The following is a 19,787-nucleotide window of genomic DNA, read 5'->3' on the forward strand; positions in this document are numbered from 1 at the left end:
ATTTAAATCATAAGAGCTAGTTAGTAATAAGCCTGAGCTAATAGGCCAAACAGTTTATAATCACCATAAGCCTCTATGTGTTTATTTGGGACCAAATGGCTGTGGGACTGGGTGGGACAGTAACTTCTGTCTACAACACACACACACACACACACACACACACACACACACAAATGTAAGGGAAGGGGCTGGAGAGATGGCTCAGTGGTTAGGAGCATTTGTTGCTACTGCAGAGGATCTAGGTTGGTTCCTGGAACCTACATGACAGCTGTAACCATTTCTAGTGGGTCTGACCATCTCTTCTTCTGAACTCTGTGGTCAAAACATACACATGTGGTTCATATACACACATGCAGGCAAAACACTCATATACATAAAATAAAACTTAAAAAATCTGGAGAGATGACTCAGTGGTTAAGAGCACTTGCTGCTCTTGTGGAGGACCCAGGTTTGCTTCTCAGCACCCACATGATGGCTCACAATCACCTACAATTCTACTTCTGGAGATCTGACACCCTCTTTTGGCCTCTAAGGGCACTGCACACATGTGGTACAGATACACATGCTGGCAAAATTCCCATAAACATAAAACAAAAATAAAAAATTAAAAAAAAATTTAAAAGATATTATCCCATAGCCCAGTACTAGGCCTACATCCTCCTCGTGGGTTGAGTTTGGATCATCTGTAACATCTATCTGCTATTTGAAAAAATTAACAAAGTAAAAATATAGAAATGATATAATGTCTAGATGACTGCATATCTAAAACCCTAGCTTGATCCTCCAAGAAATGAGAAACTTGAATTGATTTCTGTGGCTAGTGTGGACTTTTGAGACCTTGCCCCTTCAGAAGCTGGCTACAAAATGTCACCATCAGACAGACTCTGCACTCATGTGCTTGGCTCCCAGACCATCTGACATCAGTAATGCTACTTGGACCACACTGCTGTGAAAGGTAACGCCCCTTCCCCTTCTCCTACCCTATTATCCCTTCCCTTACCTGGTCTTAGGTAGTTGGTTAATTCTCCCCTTCTAACGTGGGTCCCAGGGATATAACTCAGGCATCAGGCTTGGTGGTAGACACCTCTGCCTGCTAAGTCATCTCATTTGCCCAAGACAAATCTTTTTAAAAAGAGATTAATTTTGCATTTAAAGAAAGCATTTTTTTTTAAAAGGAGCCTCTTCAATGAGCGTGTTTAAGGCTATTCTGAAAAAAAAAAAAGCCCTGAGTGGATGAACCACAGGGCACGTGACTGAAAACACACCATGAGGATGTTCTGTTGTCTGAGTATTACACATCATCCTTACAAAAAGTGATTGTCCAGTGTGCATGAGACCTTGAGTTTGGTCCCGGTCCCACATAAAGCAGGTATTGTGACACATACCACTAATTCCCAAGCTGAGAGGCAAGGCAGAAGTATCAAGGTCATCCTTGGCTAGATACCAGATTTGAGGCTAGCCTAGGCTACATGAGATGCTGTCTCAAAAAACATCTAGGGTGACTGCATCAATATGGGGTATAATCTTAAGATTCTTTTTTTTTTTTTTAGACAGGGTTTCTCTGTGTAGCTTTGGTGCCTGTCCTGAAACTAGTTCTTGTAGACCAGGCTGGCCTCGAACTTCCGAGTGCTGGGATTAAAGGCATGCGCCACCACTGCCCAGCAAGATTCATTTCTTGGGTGGGGGGTGTCAGTGTGTGTCCCCATATGCAGGTGCTCGTGGAGGCCAGAAAGGGCACTGGGTCCCCAGAGCAGGTGTCATAGCTGGTTGTGAGCTGCCCATGTGGGTGGTGGGAACTGAACTTCAGTCCTCCGCAAGAGCAGCAAGCGTTCTTTACTGCTGAGCTATCTCTCCAGCTTCTAATGGAACAGTTTAAAGCAAACCCTGGGAAGCTTTTAAAAACAGGATGATTTAATGACTTTTCGTGCCATCACTTAGCTTCAACAAATCTCAACTCGCAGCCAACTTGGTAAATACCACACATTATTTTGAATACATTATCTCGTGTGTGCATATTTTAGTATAAATCTCCAAATGTAGGAATCATTTAAGTGGCATAGTTCTCATATCATTATCTCATTGAAAAAAATCAACTTTGATACCACTAAATATCCAGAAGGCACTCAAATTTCCAAATGTTTCATAAATGGCTACTCGTTTCAAAAACAAAACCACCCCACAAACTTGTATGTTTAAACCATGATCCCAACAGGGCTTTACACATTGCTGTTTGTTGGTGCCTATTTTAAGTCTTTTATAGTCCTACCCCAAGACCTTGTGTAGTTTATTTTGTTGAGTTTAAGACCCTAGGTGATTTGTTCTGTGACACTGTCATGCTTTGGATTTTGACGATGACACAAAATAAATTTACTTATTTTAGACAGGGTCTCTTATAGCCCAGACTGACCTGGAATTTGTTGTTAAAGACAGCCTTGAAATTCTGATCCTAGCTAAGTGGTGATGGTGCATACCTTTAATCCTAGCACTTGTGAGGCATAGGAAGGCAGATCTCTGTGAATTTGAGGGCAGCCTGATCTACAGGGTGAGTTCCAGGATAGCCAGAACTGTTCCACAGAGAAACCGTCTCAAAAAACAAAACCAAACAAAGGAAACAAAAAAGTTTCTAATCTCTTTTAAACATTATTATTATTATTATTATTACCACCATTGCTATTTTATGTATATGACATGTGTGTGACTACAGACACACACATACAATATCACACATGTGGAGATAAAAGGATAATGTTTAGAATGGTGTTTCTCAACATGTGGGTCGCAATTCTCTTGGGGTCCTAAAGACCCTTTCACACAGAGGAGGCATATCAGATTCAATTCATAACAGTAGAGAAATTACCAAACTTGTACAAAAATTACAAAGCACCAAAAACAATTTTATGGTTTGGGGGTCACCCTACCACGAGGAGCTGTATTAAAGGGTCACAGCATTAGGAAGGCTGAGAACCACTGGTCTAGGAGTTGACTCTTTCCTTCCGCCTGGGGATCCAAGAGCCATTCAGGCTGTCCAGGCCCGTACCTGTCATAGGCAAGTACCTGTGCGCCATCTTGTCAGCACATTGGCATCAGGTCTTAGTGTCCCATTCCTGTTGTCTTGAGTTTATGTCATATTTATGCTACACATACGCTACCAAGTTTGTAAGTCAGCTAACATTTACCAAGCATTTTAGTACCTACCATCATGCTAAGCATTTTCTGTGAATTACTTCCATCATTTCAGCAGGATACTGTGATTGGTATTCCAGGTATGGCAGTACGTAGCTATCATTTTAGCCCTAAGTAGGTGCAGACAGGAAGACCCCCGATTTGCACGTAAGAAGACGGAGGTACAAGGAGCTTCCATGATGAGTCTAGTGTGCCTAATGTCACACGGATACTAAGCGGTTACAAAAGGAGCACACAGATGGGTGGCATTCAGTAGTAAGAGTGCTTGCCCAGAAAAAGTGAAACACTTAATAAACAGGCCTGACGGCTCACTGCTGCAATCCCAACACTGGAGGTGGAGGCAGGGGGATCAAAAGTTCAAGGTCCTTCTCTGCTACACAGTAAATTCAAGGCTAGTCTGGGAATATGAAAGGGCCCATCTCCTAACAGAAATAAATAAACAAACATAAATCTTTATTAACCTTTTGTTTTTACACTGTTTGCTTTCTGAGGTAAGGTCTTAAGACATAGTCCTGACTAAGTTTAACCTTTCTATCACCTTGCCTGAAGCTCCCAAGTGTTAGGAGTCCAGATATGCTATGTACCTCCGTATCCCATCCAAAATAACTTTTTGTTGCTTTGTGTTTTGACCTTTGTTTGCACAGGGTCTTGTGTAGCCCAGGCTGGTCTGGGACTCACTATGTATGTAGCTGAGGCTGGTTTTGCCTTCTGAGTTTTCCTCTCTCCACCTCCCCAGGACCAGAATTATAGCTATATACCACCACATTTGGATCTTTTCTTTTGCTTGTGATTTTGTTTTTGAATTTTGGGACAGGGTCTCAATGTCTGTGGACCAGAGCTTTGAACTAATAGAGATCCTTTTTCTGTCTGTCTCCTGAACACTGAAATTTTCTTCCTTCCTTCCTTCCTTCCTTCCTTCCTTCCTTCCTTCCTTCCTTCCTTCCTTCCTTCCTTCCTTCCTTCCCCTATTCTTACTTTTTTTTCCTGAGAGTCTCACTATATAGCCTGAATGACCTGAAATTCTCTATGTAGACCAAACTGACCTTGAACTTTTGGTAATGCCCCTGCCTCTGACTCTCAAATGCCATGAATGCATGTGCCACTACATCCACTCTCTTAATCAAAATAGCTTTCAACTCCAATTCAACAATTCATTTTTTTTTTTTTTTTTGTTTTTGGAGGCGGATCAGAGTTTTGTTCCCACAGAGTTTGGCGGGATTGACTTCACCATAACACAGGATTCGAGGAAATAGCTACTCACTGTGTGAACCCCACAAACCATGGGTAAAGGAAATTATGGCTAGGAAAACATTTTGCAGAGTGCAGATTACTCTGCGTGGTGTTCGGTTTTAATCTATCCCCTGCCTGTGTGCTAGATTGACTTCTGAGAATCTCCGTCTGCCGGGGACTTGTGCTAATTCATTCATCTGAACGGAGCTGAACAACAAATGACTATTCCATCCGTCACATTTAGTCCTGTGGTTATTAACGAGAGTTACTAATGAATGTCACCCATTTCCCTAGCATCTTGGTTTACTCACTTATGTTTGTGTCCTTGTCCCCCCTTTCCCATTCTTCGAAGGAGAAACCCTAGCACATAGGAGCTGGCATTAAAGTTTGGATTTTGTTTTATTTGGGGGAAGTCAAATACAGTTGCTAGTGAGTGTCCCACACGTAAGGGACACTCAGCATCTATTAAAGTGTTTCTTGGGTCCATGGATAAGACAGTTTGCTATACAAGCACAAGGACCTGAGTTCAAACCTACAACATCTGAGTAAAAAGCTGGGTGTGGCTTTGTATACCTGTAACACTAGTGGTAGTTGGGGTGTCATGAGAAGGAGGAGGTTCTCTGGGGCTTGTTGGCTGACAGCCTAGCTCCAGATACAGTGAGACCCTGTGTCCAACAATAAGGCAAAGGATGACAGAATGGCACACACACACACACACACACACACACACACACACACACACTTCCAAGACGATATAGAATGCTTTAAAAGTTTTTTTCTAGATTTGTTTATTTTATTTGTGTGAGTATTTTGCATGTATGCAAAACTGTCTGTAAACTGGTGGTGTGTGTGTGTGTGTGTGTGTGTGTGTGCGCACGCTATCCATAGAGATCAGAAGAGGATATCAGATCCTCTCGAAAAGCGTTACACATGGCCGTGAGCTGCCATGTGGGTGCTGGAAATGGAACCTGGGTCCTCTGCAAGAACAAGTGCTCTTCACTGCTGAGTCATCTCTCTAGCCCATCGACAGAACGTCTCAATGGGCCTCTTGGTGCCACAGTTAAATTCATCCTCTGAATGCACAGAACACTGAAACCAAACATGTTAAACCATGCTTACCGGCTGCCACTCCAAAGGTAACAAAGAGAGTTTGCACGTTGGCCGCGTAGGCGCTCAACACCCAGCCGAGGGAGTTCACCAGCCCTCCAATGATCGCTGTCTGGCGGCACCCGCAGGTGTTAATGAACAAGCCGATGAAAGGTCCTGCCGCAGAGCAATAGAAAAGGCACTGACTAGAGCTCCTTGTCGTCTTAGTGTCCCCCCCTCCCCAAAAAAGTTAAAGAGTAAAACATCACCAGGGTTGTTGAAAGAAGACCAAACCAGGACTAGCGAGGTGGCTCAGCGGGAAAGGGGCTTGTGGCCAAAGCTGGCAACTTGAGTCTGAACCCTCAAACCTGCTTGGGAGAAAGAGACCTGACTTCCACAGGTTGCTGACCTCCACACACACACCCTCAATAAGCAAATAAGTATAGATTTTAATAGCATAGGCAAAACAAAAATATCTTATGATGGGGTCTCTGCAGGTGTCAGGGCAGGCGAAAATGTGAAAAGAAGCAAGAATGAAAAGCCCGTTCAGATTGACTTGGTCAACCTGGATCAAACTTTGGGAAGTCTGATGTCAGGCAGTTTTTACTGTAATTTAAACACAACAGAGTCTGGAAAACGGTTTTCCAGGCTACAGTCATTCCGATTCCAGGCGCACAATAAAGCTTAAGGGGTGGCTACATAGACATTCCTTTACAAAGAACATGTGACCATGAAGGTGGGGTCTACAGCTCAAAGGCCTGGGATCTGGTGCAGTCTCTGATGAAGACAGCACAGAGGTCCGCAGGCTAAGGGTGGGCTCTATTGACTGGGAGCTGAAGATAAAGGTCTAGGGTGAGAGCTTGGGATGATCATTCTGGGGGTCTGGATGAGGTCTACTTCTACAGATAACAAAAAGGTCATCAGGTCATTAATACATCCATTCTATCTTTTTGATAGAATACAGGTTTTATTTTATTTTATTTAATGTTCATTGGTGTGAGGATGTCAGGTCCCCTGAAACTGGACTGAACTGACAGTTAGTTGTAAGTTGCCATATGGTTGCTGGGAATTGAACCCGGATCCTCTAGAAGAGCAGCCAGTGCTCTTAACCACTGAGCCATCTTTTCAGTCCAGAATGCAGGTATTTTATTGAGGAGAGGTAATACAGTATTTATTATCCACTGAGAAGACACCCCTGAGTGATTAATATTCCAGTTTCCCTATCGAACTGTGGGCACAAGGACCGTTGTGCCCAAAAATCTTAAAGTATAAAAACCTTGCAGATGTGCACAATCTCATCAGAGAACATACGGCTCTAGAGTGGACACAGCAGTCAGCCTCATTCTGCCTACAACAGAAGCCCTCGGCTGATGTTCTAACAGGATCCTGCCTGGCATGCGTTTTCTGGACCTTACAGAGTTTGAAAATGTGTGGAATAAGCAAACACTTGAACATGAGATAAACCACACACACACACACACACACACACACACACACACACACACACACACACACTCCAGTAGTAATGCTGACTATTTCCTACCTCTCCTGACTAGGGGCCATGTGACAGCTGACCCTCTGGCTTGGCTACACCCTCTCAGGCTAGTAGCAGTTTCTACCCTCGCCTCTTGATGTTAAATTCCCCCTATGACATTTGCTTATGCATGTCGATGTGGGTGAATGTGCCATGATGTTGGAGTGGAGGTTGTAGGACAACTTACGGGAGTCGATTCTCTCCTTCTACCATATGGGTTTGTGGGATGGAACTCAGGTTGTTAGGCTTGGTACCACGGGTCCACTGAACTGACTCACTGACCCACACCAGAGGTCTTTGCTCCAGTCTGTTTTTGTTTTTTTGAGACGGGGTTTTTCTGTGTAGCCCTGGCTGCCCTGGAACTCACTCTGTAGACCAGGCTGGCCTCAAACTCACAGAGGTCTGCCTGTCTCTGCCTCCCAAGTGCTGGGATTAAAGGCCCAGCGTGACTTCAGTTCTAAAGGAAACATCAGAAAGGGATTCCCACGAAGATGACCTACAGCCAATCACAGAGCACCCAACAAAAACAGACTTTATAAGGATTTGCCGTCTTCAACTCACATAGGCCCTGCTTTCTCTTCCAGTTCTTTGAGACCACGGGGCTGCAATATTTTGGTTTCATGCAGCCCAGACTACCTCGAATTGCCTACATAACCAAGGATAACCTTGAACTTCTGATCCTCCTACCTCCACCTCCCAAATGCTAGGACAACAGACATCTGTCACCATGCTTCGTTTATTAGGTGCTGGGGATGGACCCCAGGGCTCTCCATGCAAGCTAGGTAGGTGCACTACTGCTGAACTGCACCCCCAGACCCCAGGATGTGCATTTTTGACACTTTGTTTATGACCTGAGTTCAGTTTCTAGAACTTATAGTGGAAGGGAGAGGGCGGGTTTTCGGAAGTTTCCCTCTGACCCTTACCCATAGACTGGGGCACACTTGTGCCCACACTCATACAGTGATAAATAAAACAATCGAGCTCTCAAGAGTTTCCCTGCTTAGCCCAAACTAAAACAAGATTTCCCTGTGAGGTCTCTTCTGTGTGTGAGAAGGAACTGGTGCCTCCCACGGGCAGGGGTGCATTTGCTACTTTCGCCAGACCAGTCCTGATAAAAACAACTTAAGGGAAGGTTTGTTTGGGCAGGGGTTAAAGGGGTTCCTTTATCAAGGACGCCACAGAGCCTGGCCACATTGTGTCTGTCATCAGGAAGCAGAGGAAGACTGAAGCTGGCCCTCGGTCAGCTTCCTCCAGACTCACATTTAGGGTGGGTCTTACCTTTCCAGTCAAATCAACTCAGAAACTCTACAGAGGTTTCTCTCCTGGGACTCCAATTCTGCCAAGTTGCTAATGAAGAGAGCATTATACTGGGAAAGTGTCCTACCATTCAGCTACAACCCAGCCTTGTCTGCCGTGTGTGTATGTGTTCAAAGGTTTTTTTTTTTTTTTAAAATTTTTGTGTATTTATTTATTCATTCAGTATGTAGTCCCAGCTGGCCTAGAGTTTGCTATGTAGACCAGGTTGGCCTGAAAGTCACAGAGATCTACCTGCCTCTGCCTCTCAAGTGCTAGGCTTAAAGGTGTGCACTACGACACTTAGCAAGATTTATTTTAAAAACGTATTTATTTACTTTATGTGTATGTGTGTTTTGCTTGCATGTTTGTATGTACACTGTGGGCATGCCTGTTGCCTTCAGAGTCCGGCAGATGGTGTCATATCCCCTGGAACTGGAGCTTTAGATTATGAGGTACTCGTGGGTGCAGGTCCTCTGCAAGAGCAGCTAGACATCACTTAACCACTGACATCACTGCAGCTTCATTGTTTTGTTTTTTAGTATGTGTATGTCTGTGCATTATGGGTATGTGCACATGAGTGCAGTGCCTTGCAGGCCAGAGATGTCAGCTATTCCTGGAGCTAGAGCTGCCGACAGTTGTGAGCCACCTTAGATGGGTCCTGGGGACTGAACCCAGCAAATGTGCTAAACCATCAGCCATCTCTTCAGCTCCTTGTCTGGTGTCTTTGAAATGTGCATAACTTGACATAAATGTAAAGACTTATTTAATAAATTCTGACATGAAAGGCAACAATTAACTCATTATAATAGACTTATTACATACTAAATATATTTATATATTTTATCTATTATACATATATAAATGTATAGCAATGATATATTGAATATGTATATTATATAAATAACATAAAATCAGCCCATTGTTATGAGCATCTGGATGAATTCTTGTAACTAAAATTAACTGAAATTGGGATACCGTAACTCTGAAGATATTTCTTTATATACACTGAAAACCAAATTAAATTACAGGTCCTATGGAAGAGGAGCCAGTGCTCTTAACCACTGAGCCACCTCGCCAACCCTACATTTTAATTGTTATACATTCACACTCACTCGGCCATGCCATAGTTGGATGACCAAGCGACCCCAAATGGAACACGTGTGACTCCTAGTTTTGCTGCTGACAGCCCTTTAATACATGAAAGATCGGAAGGCCACAGCACTGTTTATTTCCCACATAACAAAAAGGATTCAGAGGCAAGCTTTTCTGATATGTTTGCTTATGAAATATCCTAAGACATTTGAGAAAAATAAAAAGAAAGGAAAGCCATGTATATTATTTGTATGTTGATAAATAAATATTGCTTGAGGACCAGAGACTAAGATAAAGTCACTAGAGGTCAGGCAACGATGACACACACTTTTAATCCCAGGATTCTGGAGACAGAATCAGATGGGTCTCTGTGAGATCAAGGCCCCTCTAGGCTACACAAGATCAATGCAGAAACAAATCCATGTGGTTGTGCCTCACCTTTAATCCCAGTACTAGGGAGTCATATGCTTTTAATCCCAGCACTAGAGGGAATATAAAATGGGTGGAGAGAGAGGCTTAGTTTACTTAGTTGGCTTAGTTTACGGCCCTCCAATCTTGGTAGAGGTAAGACTTCTCTACTGGCTTGGCTGCCTTGCTTTTCTGGTTTTTGCGTTGAACCCAATTTCTGACTCTGGGTTTTTATTATTCGTGCCACAAGTCAGTGTGACTATTACTAGCTGAAGGATTTTATAAGCCAGATAGATGGCATTAGCTGCTGTCCTGACAAGAGCACTAAGTGAACAACTTAAGGGGCTAACTGTCTGGCTTCCTAGTTAAGTGACGGCTGCTCGCAGAGGGCAGAGGATTCCCTCAGTCATTTATGGTTTGTAAATGAGCAAAGTCAGATGGGAGGTGCTGTAAACCCCCTGCAGTTAGGTAATACAAACACTGAAGGTCTGGGGCGGGAGCTCCACTCTAAACTTTCTGGCTTAGTTTTGTTTCTTAAGCTTTGTGAATGGCCGGTAGGTAGGCGTTACCAAGAGCTAACTACCATTCCAGCGAAATGAAAAGAACTGACTCCACAAGTCTCTCTCTCTCTCTCTCTCTCTCTCTCTCTCTCTCTCTCTCTCTCGTACACACACACACACACACACACACACACACACTAGTAAAGAACACTTGCTCCACACTCTTGGGACAAAAGGAACAATAAAACCCAGATCCAGTGATTTCATTATTACTGGACTTGGGAGCAGATGGTTGTGAGCCACCACACACAGGTGCTGGGAGCTGAACCTTGGTCCTCTGGAAGAGCCAGTGTTCTTAACCACTGAGCCATCTCTCAGCCCTGTCCTAGTTGTAAGATCAATGACGAACTGAAGAAGACAACAATGTCATAGATATTTGTCAATTTTTTGTTTGTTTGTTTTTGTTTTTCGAGACAGGGTTTCTCTGTGTAACAGTCCTGCCTATCCTGGAACTTGCTTTGCAGACCAGGCTGGCCTTGAACATCTGCTTGCCTCTGCCTCCCTGGTGCTAGGATCAAAAGCAAGCTCCACCACCGCTTGGCTACCAACAATCTTTGTACACGCATATGTGTACCCCTGGGTCTCCTAAATGCAGGGCAGGCCATTCTGGAACTCGCTATGCATCTGAGGCTGGGTTTGAATTCCTAATCCTCCTCTGTGGTGGTCTGAACGGGACATCTCTCCCTTAGGCGCTTCACCCCTGGTTGGTGGTGCTTCTTGGGAGGTTATGGAACCTTTAGGAGGTGGAACCTTGACGGAAGATGTATGTCACTGGGGGTGGCCTTTGAGGGTCTATAGCCTCGTCCCACGTCCAGTTTGCTTCCCCAGTTCTGGGCAGGCGCAGAGACATGATCTCAGCTTCCTGTTCCCTGCCCTCATAACCCACTGTGTCCTGCCACCCCTTCCCCCCATGATGGACTCTTATCCTTCTGGAATGGTCAGCCAAAATGAACACGTTCTTCCATGAGTTTCATTACAATAACAGAAAAGTGGCCAGGTCTGGTTAATCTTCTGTCTTTTAAAACTTATTCATCATCACTGGGTAGCAGATGCAGTGCAGTGGCAGAAGACTGCTTGTTTAGCGTGTGTGAGGCCCCAGACCTGATGCCCCCAAGTGTCCCCAGGGCATTCACAGATGTTAACTAAACTGGGTGAGGCGGCTCGCGCCTGTCTGTAATCCCAGCATCTGGAAAGTGAACAAGGGAATCCAAAGTTCAGGTCATCCTTGGCTAGGTACTGAACTTAAGGTAATTTAGGACTGGGCTACGTAAAACCCTGCCTCAAAACAACAGAAATGTTGCACACTAAGGAACCACTGAGCTAAGGTCAGTTCTAGCGAAAGTGTTAGCCAAGCAGAAATGACGGAGATGAATCATCAGCCACAGAATCGGTGCTGAGGCCAGCGAGAGGGCTCCGCAGGTGGCGGTACTGGCTGACCAGTCTGGCAACCTGAGTTTCACCCCCAGGACTGAGACGGTGGAAGGAAAGAATCAACTTCTTCAAGTGATCCCCTGATCTACACACACACACACACACACACACACACACACACACACAGAGCTAAATGGTCAATTTTGTGTTCCGAATATTTCACTTCGATTTTAAAAGTGGGTGGTGATGATAATCTGACCTCCCCCACTGTTTCAGGAATGTGATGAATGACTCTCAACAGGGACTTCTCATTTCATAGCCCCCTTCAACAGGCGGCAGCAAACGTACCCACGATCAAGGTGATGCCCATGCTCAGGGAGCTGACCCAGGCGGTCAGGCCCCGGCTCTGGTGAAATTCCTCAAGCCACTCCACGTTGAGGACTCCCAAGGCCATCTGGGAGCCCATGATGAGGATGTGCACAAAGAAGGAAGAAAGGACCATCATCCAGGCCCACCCGCCGTCGATGTCTGGGTGGGGCTTCAGGGTCTTCTTAGCCTTGGGGTCATCTTCCAGGTCATACCCGATATCCTCATGGCTTGCATACATTTTCTAGGATTTCTGAAACACACGCAATGGATAACCTCAGCACACACCGAAACAGAAAAACACCTTCCTCGGCTTTGGACAGCTCTGCCTCCCGCTGCCATCAAAGTGGCTTCAGGGTCCAATGATCCCCAGATTAGTCTTTGTCACTGCGGGTCTAGGGACATGCTTTACTTCTTCACAGATCACCTTAAAATCTGTCTGTGGCCGGTTGTGGTGACACACGCCAGTGGAGTTTGCTGAAGGAGGCGGAGGCAGGAGGATCACGGGTTTGAGGCTAACCTGGGCTAAAATTTGTCTTTATAATCACCTCACAATATTATAACGTTAAGGAAGGGAGAAGTGAGGGTAGAGAGAGAGATGGAGGAAAGAAGGGAGAGAGAGAGAGAGAGAGCGCGCGCGCGAGCGCTCCTTGGATGTTGGATGTGATGGGTAAGACAGACTAGCCCTGATAACAACTGTTCTCTGAGTAAATACTGGAGATGCAAGTCAAGCTCTGTAGATATTTTGCTTGCTTGTTTGCTTGTTTTTGGGTTTTTTGGTTTTTTTTTTTTTTTTTTTTTTTGAGGCAGGGTTTCTCTGTAGCTTTGGAGCCTGTCCTGGAACTAGCTCTTGTAGACCAGGCTGGTTCTTGAACTCACAGAGATCCACCTGTCTCTACCTCCCGAGTGCTGGGATTAAATAGGCACTGCCCAGCTGAGCCCTATAGTTTAATGTCTTGGGTGAACTAGGGAGTTAGCTCACCATCTGAGCATGGTGAGCGTGGAGATGGTAAAGGGGTCTAAATGTTCAGGATAACAGAAGCAGCCGCTGCCTGCAAGTGGACATGACTGTTGGGAGGTTAAAGTCAAGAGGCGCACGCACCACTGCAGGCTTGGAGCTGGGGAGCATCCGGGAGCCAGCAGGATGCCTGCTACCCCAGTGCCTGCGCAGGTGGAGCATGGTATATAGCATGGTATTATAGATTGAATATGGACACGGAGAACCTAAAATAACATCAAATGAATACGGTGCTTGGAAGACAGAAGCAAACGGCTACACAGAGAATCCCTGTCTCTAAAAACAAAACAAGAAATAGTGAAAAGGAGATCAAAGCTGTGCGGTGAAAGGCTCATCTGGAGAGTGGTATTTTCCGTGGATACATGCAAAAACGTTTCGCTCCCTTTGACTATTTCCTTTGAAATTGAAATCAACTTTGATTTACGATAGAACAGAAGGGATGTGGCTTAGCAGTAGTGCACTGACCCAGCATGAGTGAAACCCTGGGTTTGCCCTCCAGTACAAGGAAAACCAGCGGCTGGACAGATGGTCAGTGGTTAGGAGGACTGGCTGCTCTTCCAGAGGCCCTCGGTTCAGTCCCCAGGACCCACATCATGAGGCTTACAACTGCCTGTAACCCCAGTTCCAGGGCATCCAGTGCCCCCTTCTGGCCTCTGCAGTACTGCAGACACGGTGCACAGACATTCAGACCCCCATGCATACATACACAATGAATTTCTTTTAAATAAAAACATCTAAAAACACAATAAGTATGCAAAAAGGTGAAGATCAATCAAGACACTTGACATTCATTAATTTTTTTTTTTTCGAGACAGGATTTTTCTGTGTAGCTCTGGATGCTCTGGAACTCACTCTGTAGACCAGGCTGGCCTCCAACTCATGGAGATCTGCCTGCCTCTGTCTCCCTAGTGCTGGGATTAAAGGTGTGTGCTACCACCACCCAGTGACATTGATTTTTAATCTCCATGACAAAATGCGCACACACCTACACACACATGCATGCACATACACACTGCCATGTACATACATAAAATAAAACGATAGTTTTCCAATCCACAGAAAGTGCCTGAAATATTAAGTATTTTTCTGTGGCAGTGTTAAGAACTTTATATTCTTACTGAATTATTTATTTTATGGGTTAACAATGTGGCTGCCATGGAACTGCTCTAGGCATTGCCAGTTTCTTTGAGGATACATGAATGTCGATGAGTAGCACATATGTAATGGACAATTTTATGCAAGAGGCCCAAGTGCAAAGGCAGAAGATGGCGTTGCATGCAGACAACTCTGGTTGAACGGAGGTAGAATAGATAGCTTACTGAGACCTCGGGGTCCCCATTTGATTTCCCTGCAAGAACACATGAGGAGGTATGGTGGAATGTGCCTGCAATTACAGAAAATGGTAGGCTGAGACAGGCAGATCGCTGAGACTTTGGGACCAGCCTGGGGTACACAGTATTTGTCTTAAAAAAAAAAACCTGGGGGAACAAAACAGTATTATGGTGCCTGCCTGTAGCCCTAGGATGTGGGCAGTGGCAGCAGAAGGATCAGGAGTTCAAGGCCAGCCTCATCTATACAGCAAGTTGGAAGACAACCTAGGTCTCGAGATTCCCCCTTTCAAGAAAAACAAACACAGAAACAACAACAAAACCCAAACCAAACAAGAAGAAAACCAAGTATTTGCACATTGAATTTATACCTTTCAAAGAGCAATCATTCCTTGGCTTCACAGTTCCTTATCCGACAAGGTCACTAAACTGGAAGTCTACAGGAAAACAAGTGTTTATTCTGATGTGATTTTACTATTTCCTCCCAAGCTCCTGTTGAAACCTAACCGCTACTGCAACCATAGTAACAGGTGGGTCCTTTAACAGCTATATGCCACAAGAGCCCCAAATTCAGGAATGGATTAAGGCCACTGTCCTTAGCGTGGATTAGCTGTCTTGGGACTGGGTTCCCGATACAAAGGGGATGGATGTGTCTTGATATGTAACTTGATGCCCTTTTCTGGTCTGTGCCCCCACCCAGCACTTCATGCACACAGTACACATACATACATGTGGACAAAATACTCACACACATAAAATACATTTTTTATGGGAAGCTGGAGAGATGGCTCAGCAGTTACAAGCACTTGTTCCTTTGGCAGAGGGTTTACTTCCCAACACCCACATAGGGTGACTCACAACTGACTGGAGTTCCGTGGGACCCGATGACATCTGGCCTCAGAGGAACGTGGCACACACACAGACAAGCAGGTACATACAACACACATTTAAAAAATGCAAAAGGTCTTTAAAAAATTTTAAGAGTAAATAAATAAAAGTCATAAATGAGGATGGGGTGACATTGAAGTGACAAATATAGGCTACACAATATAGGGGAAATTGAGAATGTCAGCTTTTTTTTCTGGAGTGTACCATATATTAAAATATGGCTACTTTTTACAGTTCCGTCATGGGAGGAATTTTTACAAGCAGGTTGTTCATTTTTTTAATTGGGCTGTCTGCACTATGTCTAATTCGACGAACTAATTATAATGAGAGGCAAAAGGGGGTGACAAGTGAAAACTAAAATTGCAATCTCTTCCCAAAGGGGTAGACTGAGTTCTTCAACCCTAGTTTAAAACAGTTCAACACCGGGCATTGCAAGCCGGTAGAGGGCGCGCTCGAGACCAAGAGACCGTGGAGCTGTAAAGGAGGCAGCTAGTGTAGGTAGACAGCAGAACAGGGAACCTCAGCTGACTTCATATTGGGTTGTAAAGGGTGTGTGTGTGTGTGTGTGTGTGTGTGTGTGTGTGTGTGTGTGTGTAAGAAAATGGACCAGGGCTGTGCTCTGTGGTTTTTGCCACGATGGTCTTGGCCCGTTGGTATCGAGGTCCCAAACGACCCCATTTTACAGATAAGACAACAGAAACATCTGTTTGTCTGATCTCAGGTAGCCCAGGCTGGCCTCAGGTTGAAGGATGACCTTGAACTTCTACCCCCCCCCCCCAAGATGGGTGTTGTATTACAGTGCTGGTTTTAGGCAGTGCTGGGGGAATTGAACTCAAGGACATGTCATGCTAGGCAGACACCCTATCAAGAGAACTACATTCCCAGTCCTGAAAGTGAGACAGTTGTTTAATGGGTGCCCTGTGGAGTTCAAATGTGAACAAACCTATAATCAGTCTCAACCTCTTCTCCAACCCCCTCCCCTTTCTCCCTTCTCTTCGTCCCCTTTTTCTTTTGACCAGGAGAAAAAGAATCTTTCTAATTCCTAATAAGCACCTCCAGGTATCCGTGCTAATGAGCCTGAACCAACTTTTCCGCAGGAAGAAAGGGCTTAATTGGTAAGCAGAGATGAGCTCAAAAAACCTCGTCAGACCGTGGCAGCCTCTGCCCTTTAATGGTTGTAGTGGGTCTTTACTATCCCCTTTCCTCTCTGAAGATGCCGGATTCGAGCTGCTCCTGGGGGCTCAGCATCCGCCGCCCAGGTCCACCCGCGCGTGATGCTATACCCTCCGAGCCTTCATCCGCACTAGGGGACCCAGACACAGAGACACCCGCACCCTCGGAGGTCGATAGCTGTAGCCCCATCACCGTCTACTTCAAGTAGTAAACGAGGGCCTCGAGAGCCCCCGGGCGCCAGGCCGGGCGCGGAGGCGACGCGCGCTCTGGTGCCCGGTGGCGCGCGACGCCCTGGACGGTGCGCGTCCCCGCTTGCAGTTCGGAGAACGAGGGAGTACCACAGTCCTGCCCAGGTCCCTCTCTTCCCCCACCTTTTCCCGGGCTCTCTCCCCGTTGAGGGGCTCTGGAGGAGCCACGGACACCAACCAGTACCGACCGGTATCCGCCAGTTCGGAGATGCTCCAACCCTGCGGCAATTTCTGGCCTCAGCACAGCCCTAGGGTACTCACCGCACGCAGCCTGCAGGGCTATCGTCTCACTCGGCTCCTGGTCCCCACCCGTGAACTTGCAGGACTGTTCCGAGAACCCGGGGCCGCTGGGCGTGGGGATTGGTGGCAATATCGACCAGCATCCTGCAGATGCGGCGCCTGGGGCTCGGCTCTCCGCCCGGCTCCGTGCGCTCCGTGCAGGGCTCCGGGACTCGCCCTCTGCTCGCTGTCTGGCCAGGTGAACCTTCTGGAACCTAAGGCTCGATGCTTCCGTCCTGTAGCCTTTAAAAAGGCTGCATTTGGAAGGGTCCGAGCCTACCCCGAGCTTTCTTCCAATCCGCGCAATTTCAGAGCTCCACGCTGGTTCATTCCTATACCGGCTAATTCTGGTTTGGCAGGAAAAAAAAAAAAATCTGCGGGCTCCTCACAGGCACACTCTTGTGGCCGCTTGAAGTTTATCGCCTTGACTAAGATTTGCCAATGTTGTGCACATTTGCAACCTTAGGAAATGGCCAGAAATCTCAGTGGTGTGGGGGACATCAGAGGTATCTTTCTTCCCCTGCCTCCCGGACTAGGAGGGAAGTAATGAACCAGACCTTCATATGATTCGCGGCTGAAAAAGAGACATATTAGAGCGAAGAGAAATTCCAATATTCAAGGCCACAGTGGACTAAAAATCCCACATCTTTGTCCTAGCCTGGGTACCTCCTTTTTCCATCTTTCTGAAGTACCTGTTATCTTCACTCATAGATGGGCAACATAATGCATAGTATTTTGTTAAATAAAAGAAGCAAGCGCTCTTTGACCTAACCTGACCTGTTCTGTACTTCCCTACTATAAATGACCACAAACATAGTGGCTGAAAGCAACACAAATTCATTATTTTACGTTTCTGGCAGTCAGAACCTGAACTGGGCTTTACCGGGCTAAAATTCTGCGTGTTGGCACTCCGCAGGCCTGTGTTCTTCCTGGCAGCTCTAGCTGAGCCACCAGCTTCTGCAGGCTGCCCACATGCCTTGGCTGGCAGCCGCTTCCTCATCTTCAGAACCATCTACATTACATCATTCTGTCTGTCTTGGGTACTAGGTCACCCTCTCTCTATTGTTTGCCCCTCTCTCTTCCTTTTTCATTTACATTCTTTCAGAGGTGTAAAATTTATTTATTGTGTGTGTATGTGCGTGTGTGGAGGCCAAAGGGCAGCCTCTGGGAGGCAGTTTTCCTTCCACTCTGTGGGTTCCAGGGATTAGGCAGGCTTGGTGCAAAGACCCTTTCCTGCTGAATATTCTCTCCAGCCTCTTCTCTTCCACTTGGGGTTATCTTGATCCTGCCTGGATAATTCACACATCTATTTTAATACCAGCTGACTAGAAATGCACTTCCATCTGCTACCTTGATTTTCCTTCTGCCATTTAAGGTCACATAGTCACAGGTTCCTGGGATTCAGATATAGATTTCTTTAGGGGAACCAACTATACTGCCCATCATGGATTTCCTTTCCTCCCTCCTTCTTTTCCAGAAGACATTCGTGTGTATTTTATAGAGTTGTTGACTTTACTTTTATTTTATTTAATTTTCAAGAGACAGCGCTTCACGTGCCCCAGGCTGGCCTGGAAGTAGCTATGTGGCTGAGGCTGGCTTTGAACTTCAGATCTTCCTGCCTCCACTTTCCAGGTCCTGGGATTATAGGCATATACCACCACAGCCACCTTCCGCAGCGCTAGAGATGAAACCCCAGACTTGGTGCCCGCTAGGCAAGCGCTCTCTGGGTTGAGCTCCGTTCCCAACCTTCTTGTGCTCATCCTAAGCACTGAGATGATCGCGAGGAATGGCTAAATGAGGACATTTGCAGGAACACTTCTCTGATGATGACAGCGGAGCAAATGGATGGTGAGTACTCCCTCGGGCTGATCTTCTCAGATGTCAGGCATTCTGAACGGGCTTTTGACAGCAAGTCCAGAGCGGGAAGATGGGTGTAGTGGCTCACACTTTCACTCCCAGCACTTGGGTGGTTGGGAAGTTCAAGGTTAGTCTGGGCTACAAAAGAGCGGCATTTTTTTTCTTAAGGTGGAGAGTTCCAAGCAAGGATCTCAATACAGATGGATCCATCTGTTTTTAAAAAGAGGTGTTATGGATTGAATTAAGAGGTGTTATGAGACATCCCCCACAGGCTCATGGTTCTGAGCACTTGGTCCTCAGTCATCAGTGTTGGTTGGGGGAGGTTATGAAAGCTTGGGACACGTGGTGTGCCTAGCAGGAGTGAATGGCTGTGGGCAGACTTTGAAGATTCTAACCGCTTCTGATGCTGGCCTGACTTCTCTACTCCCTGATCCACAAGAAGTAAAGAGATACCGACACATGCTCCTGCTGCCATAGGTGGAGCCTCTCCACGGTCACGCCTTCTTTGCCACTGAAGACGTAAGCTGTGAACCCTTGAACCAAAGTACCCGCCCTCCCTTAAATAGTTTCTGCCAGCATTTTGTCATAGTAAAAAAGAAACTAATACTAGAGGTCCTGTGAGATCAAGGTCCCCTCCTGACCTCCTGGGCCTGGAATCTTGTATTTATAGGAGTATGATTTATTGTAAATCTGGGAGAACCATCACCTCCGTCAAATAACTCCCAAACCCTACCTGTGTCTCATTCTCTCAGATGTCCCCAGGCAGCCTCTCACCCACCCAATACATCTATTTTTTAATGTAAAAAATTGCAATGCAAGGCTGGCATGTCCCACTCCTATAATCCTAGCACTCGGGAGGCAGAGGCAAGC

At 45.9% G+C, this 19,787-nt stretch overlaps 1 protein-coding gene across 1 annotated transcript in view; it reads right to left on the bottom strand.

Annotated features, from left to right (window-relative positions):
- Positions 1-17,926, bottom strand: part of Slc16a14 (solute carrier family 16 member 14) — a 28,745-nt gene extending 10,819 nt beyond the window's left edge. The window contains exons 1-3 of the mRNA XM_048459284.3: positions 17,043-17,926; positions 12,109-12,379; positions 5,533-5,676 (exon numbers count right to left, since the gene is read on the bottom strand). Of these exons, the coding sequence (XP_048315241.3) occupies positions 5,533-5,676; positions 12,109-12,367 (403 nt within the window). The 5' untranslated portion in view covers positions 12,368-12,379; positions 17,043-17,926. The remainder of the gene's footprint in view (positions 1-5,532; positions 5,677-12,108; positions 12,380-17,042) is intronic.
- Between the last annotated feature and the right edge of the window lie 1,861 nt (positions 17,927-19,787).

This window comes from Myodes glareolus, chromosome 1, assembly GCF_982192425.1.
Source record: "Myodes glareolus chromosome 1, mMyoGla1.1, whole genome shotgun sequence".
Lineage (NCBI taxonomy): Eukaryota > Metazoa > Chordata > Mammalia > Rodentia > Cricetidae > Myodes > Myodes glareolus.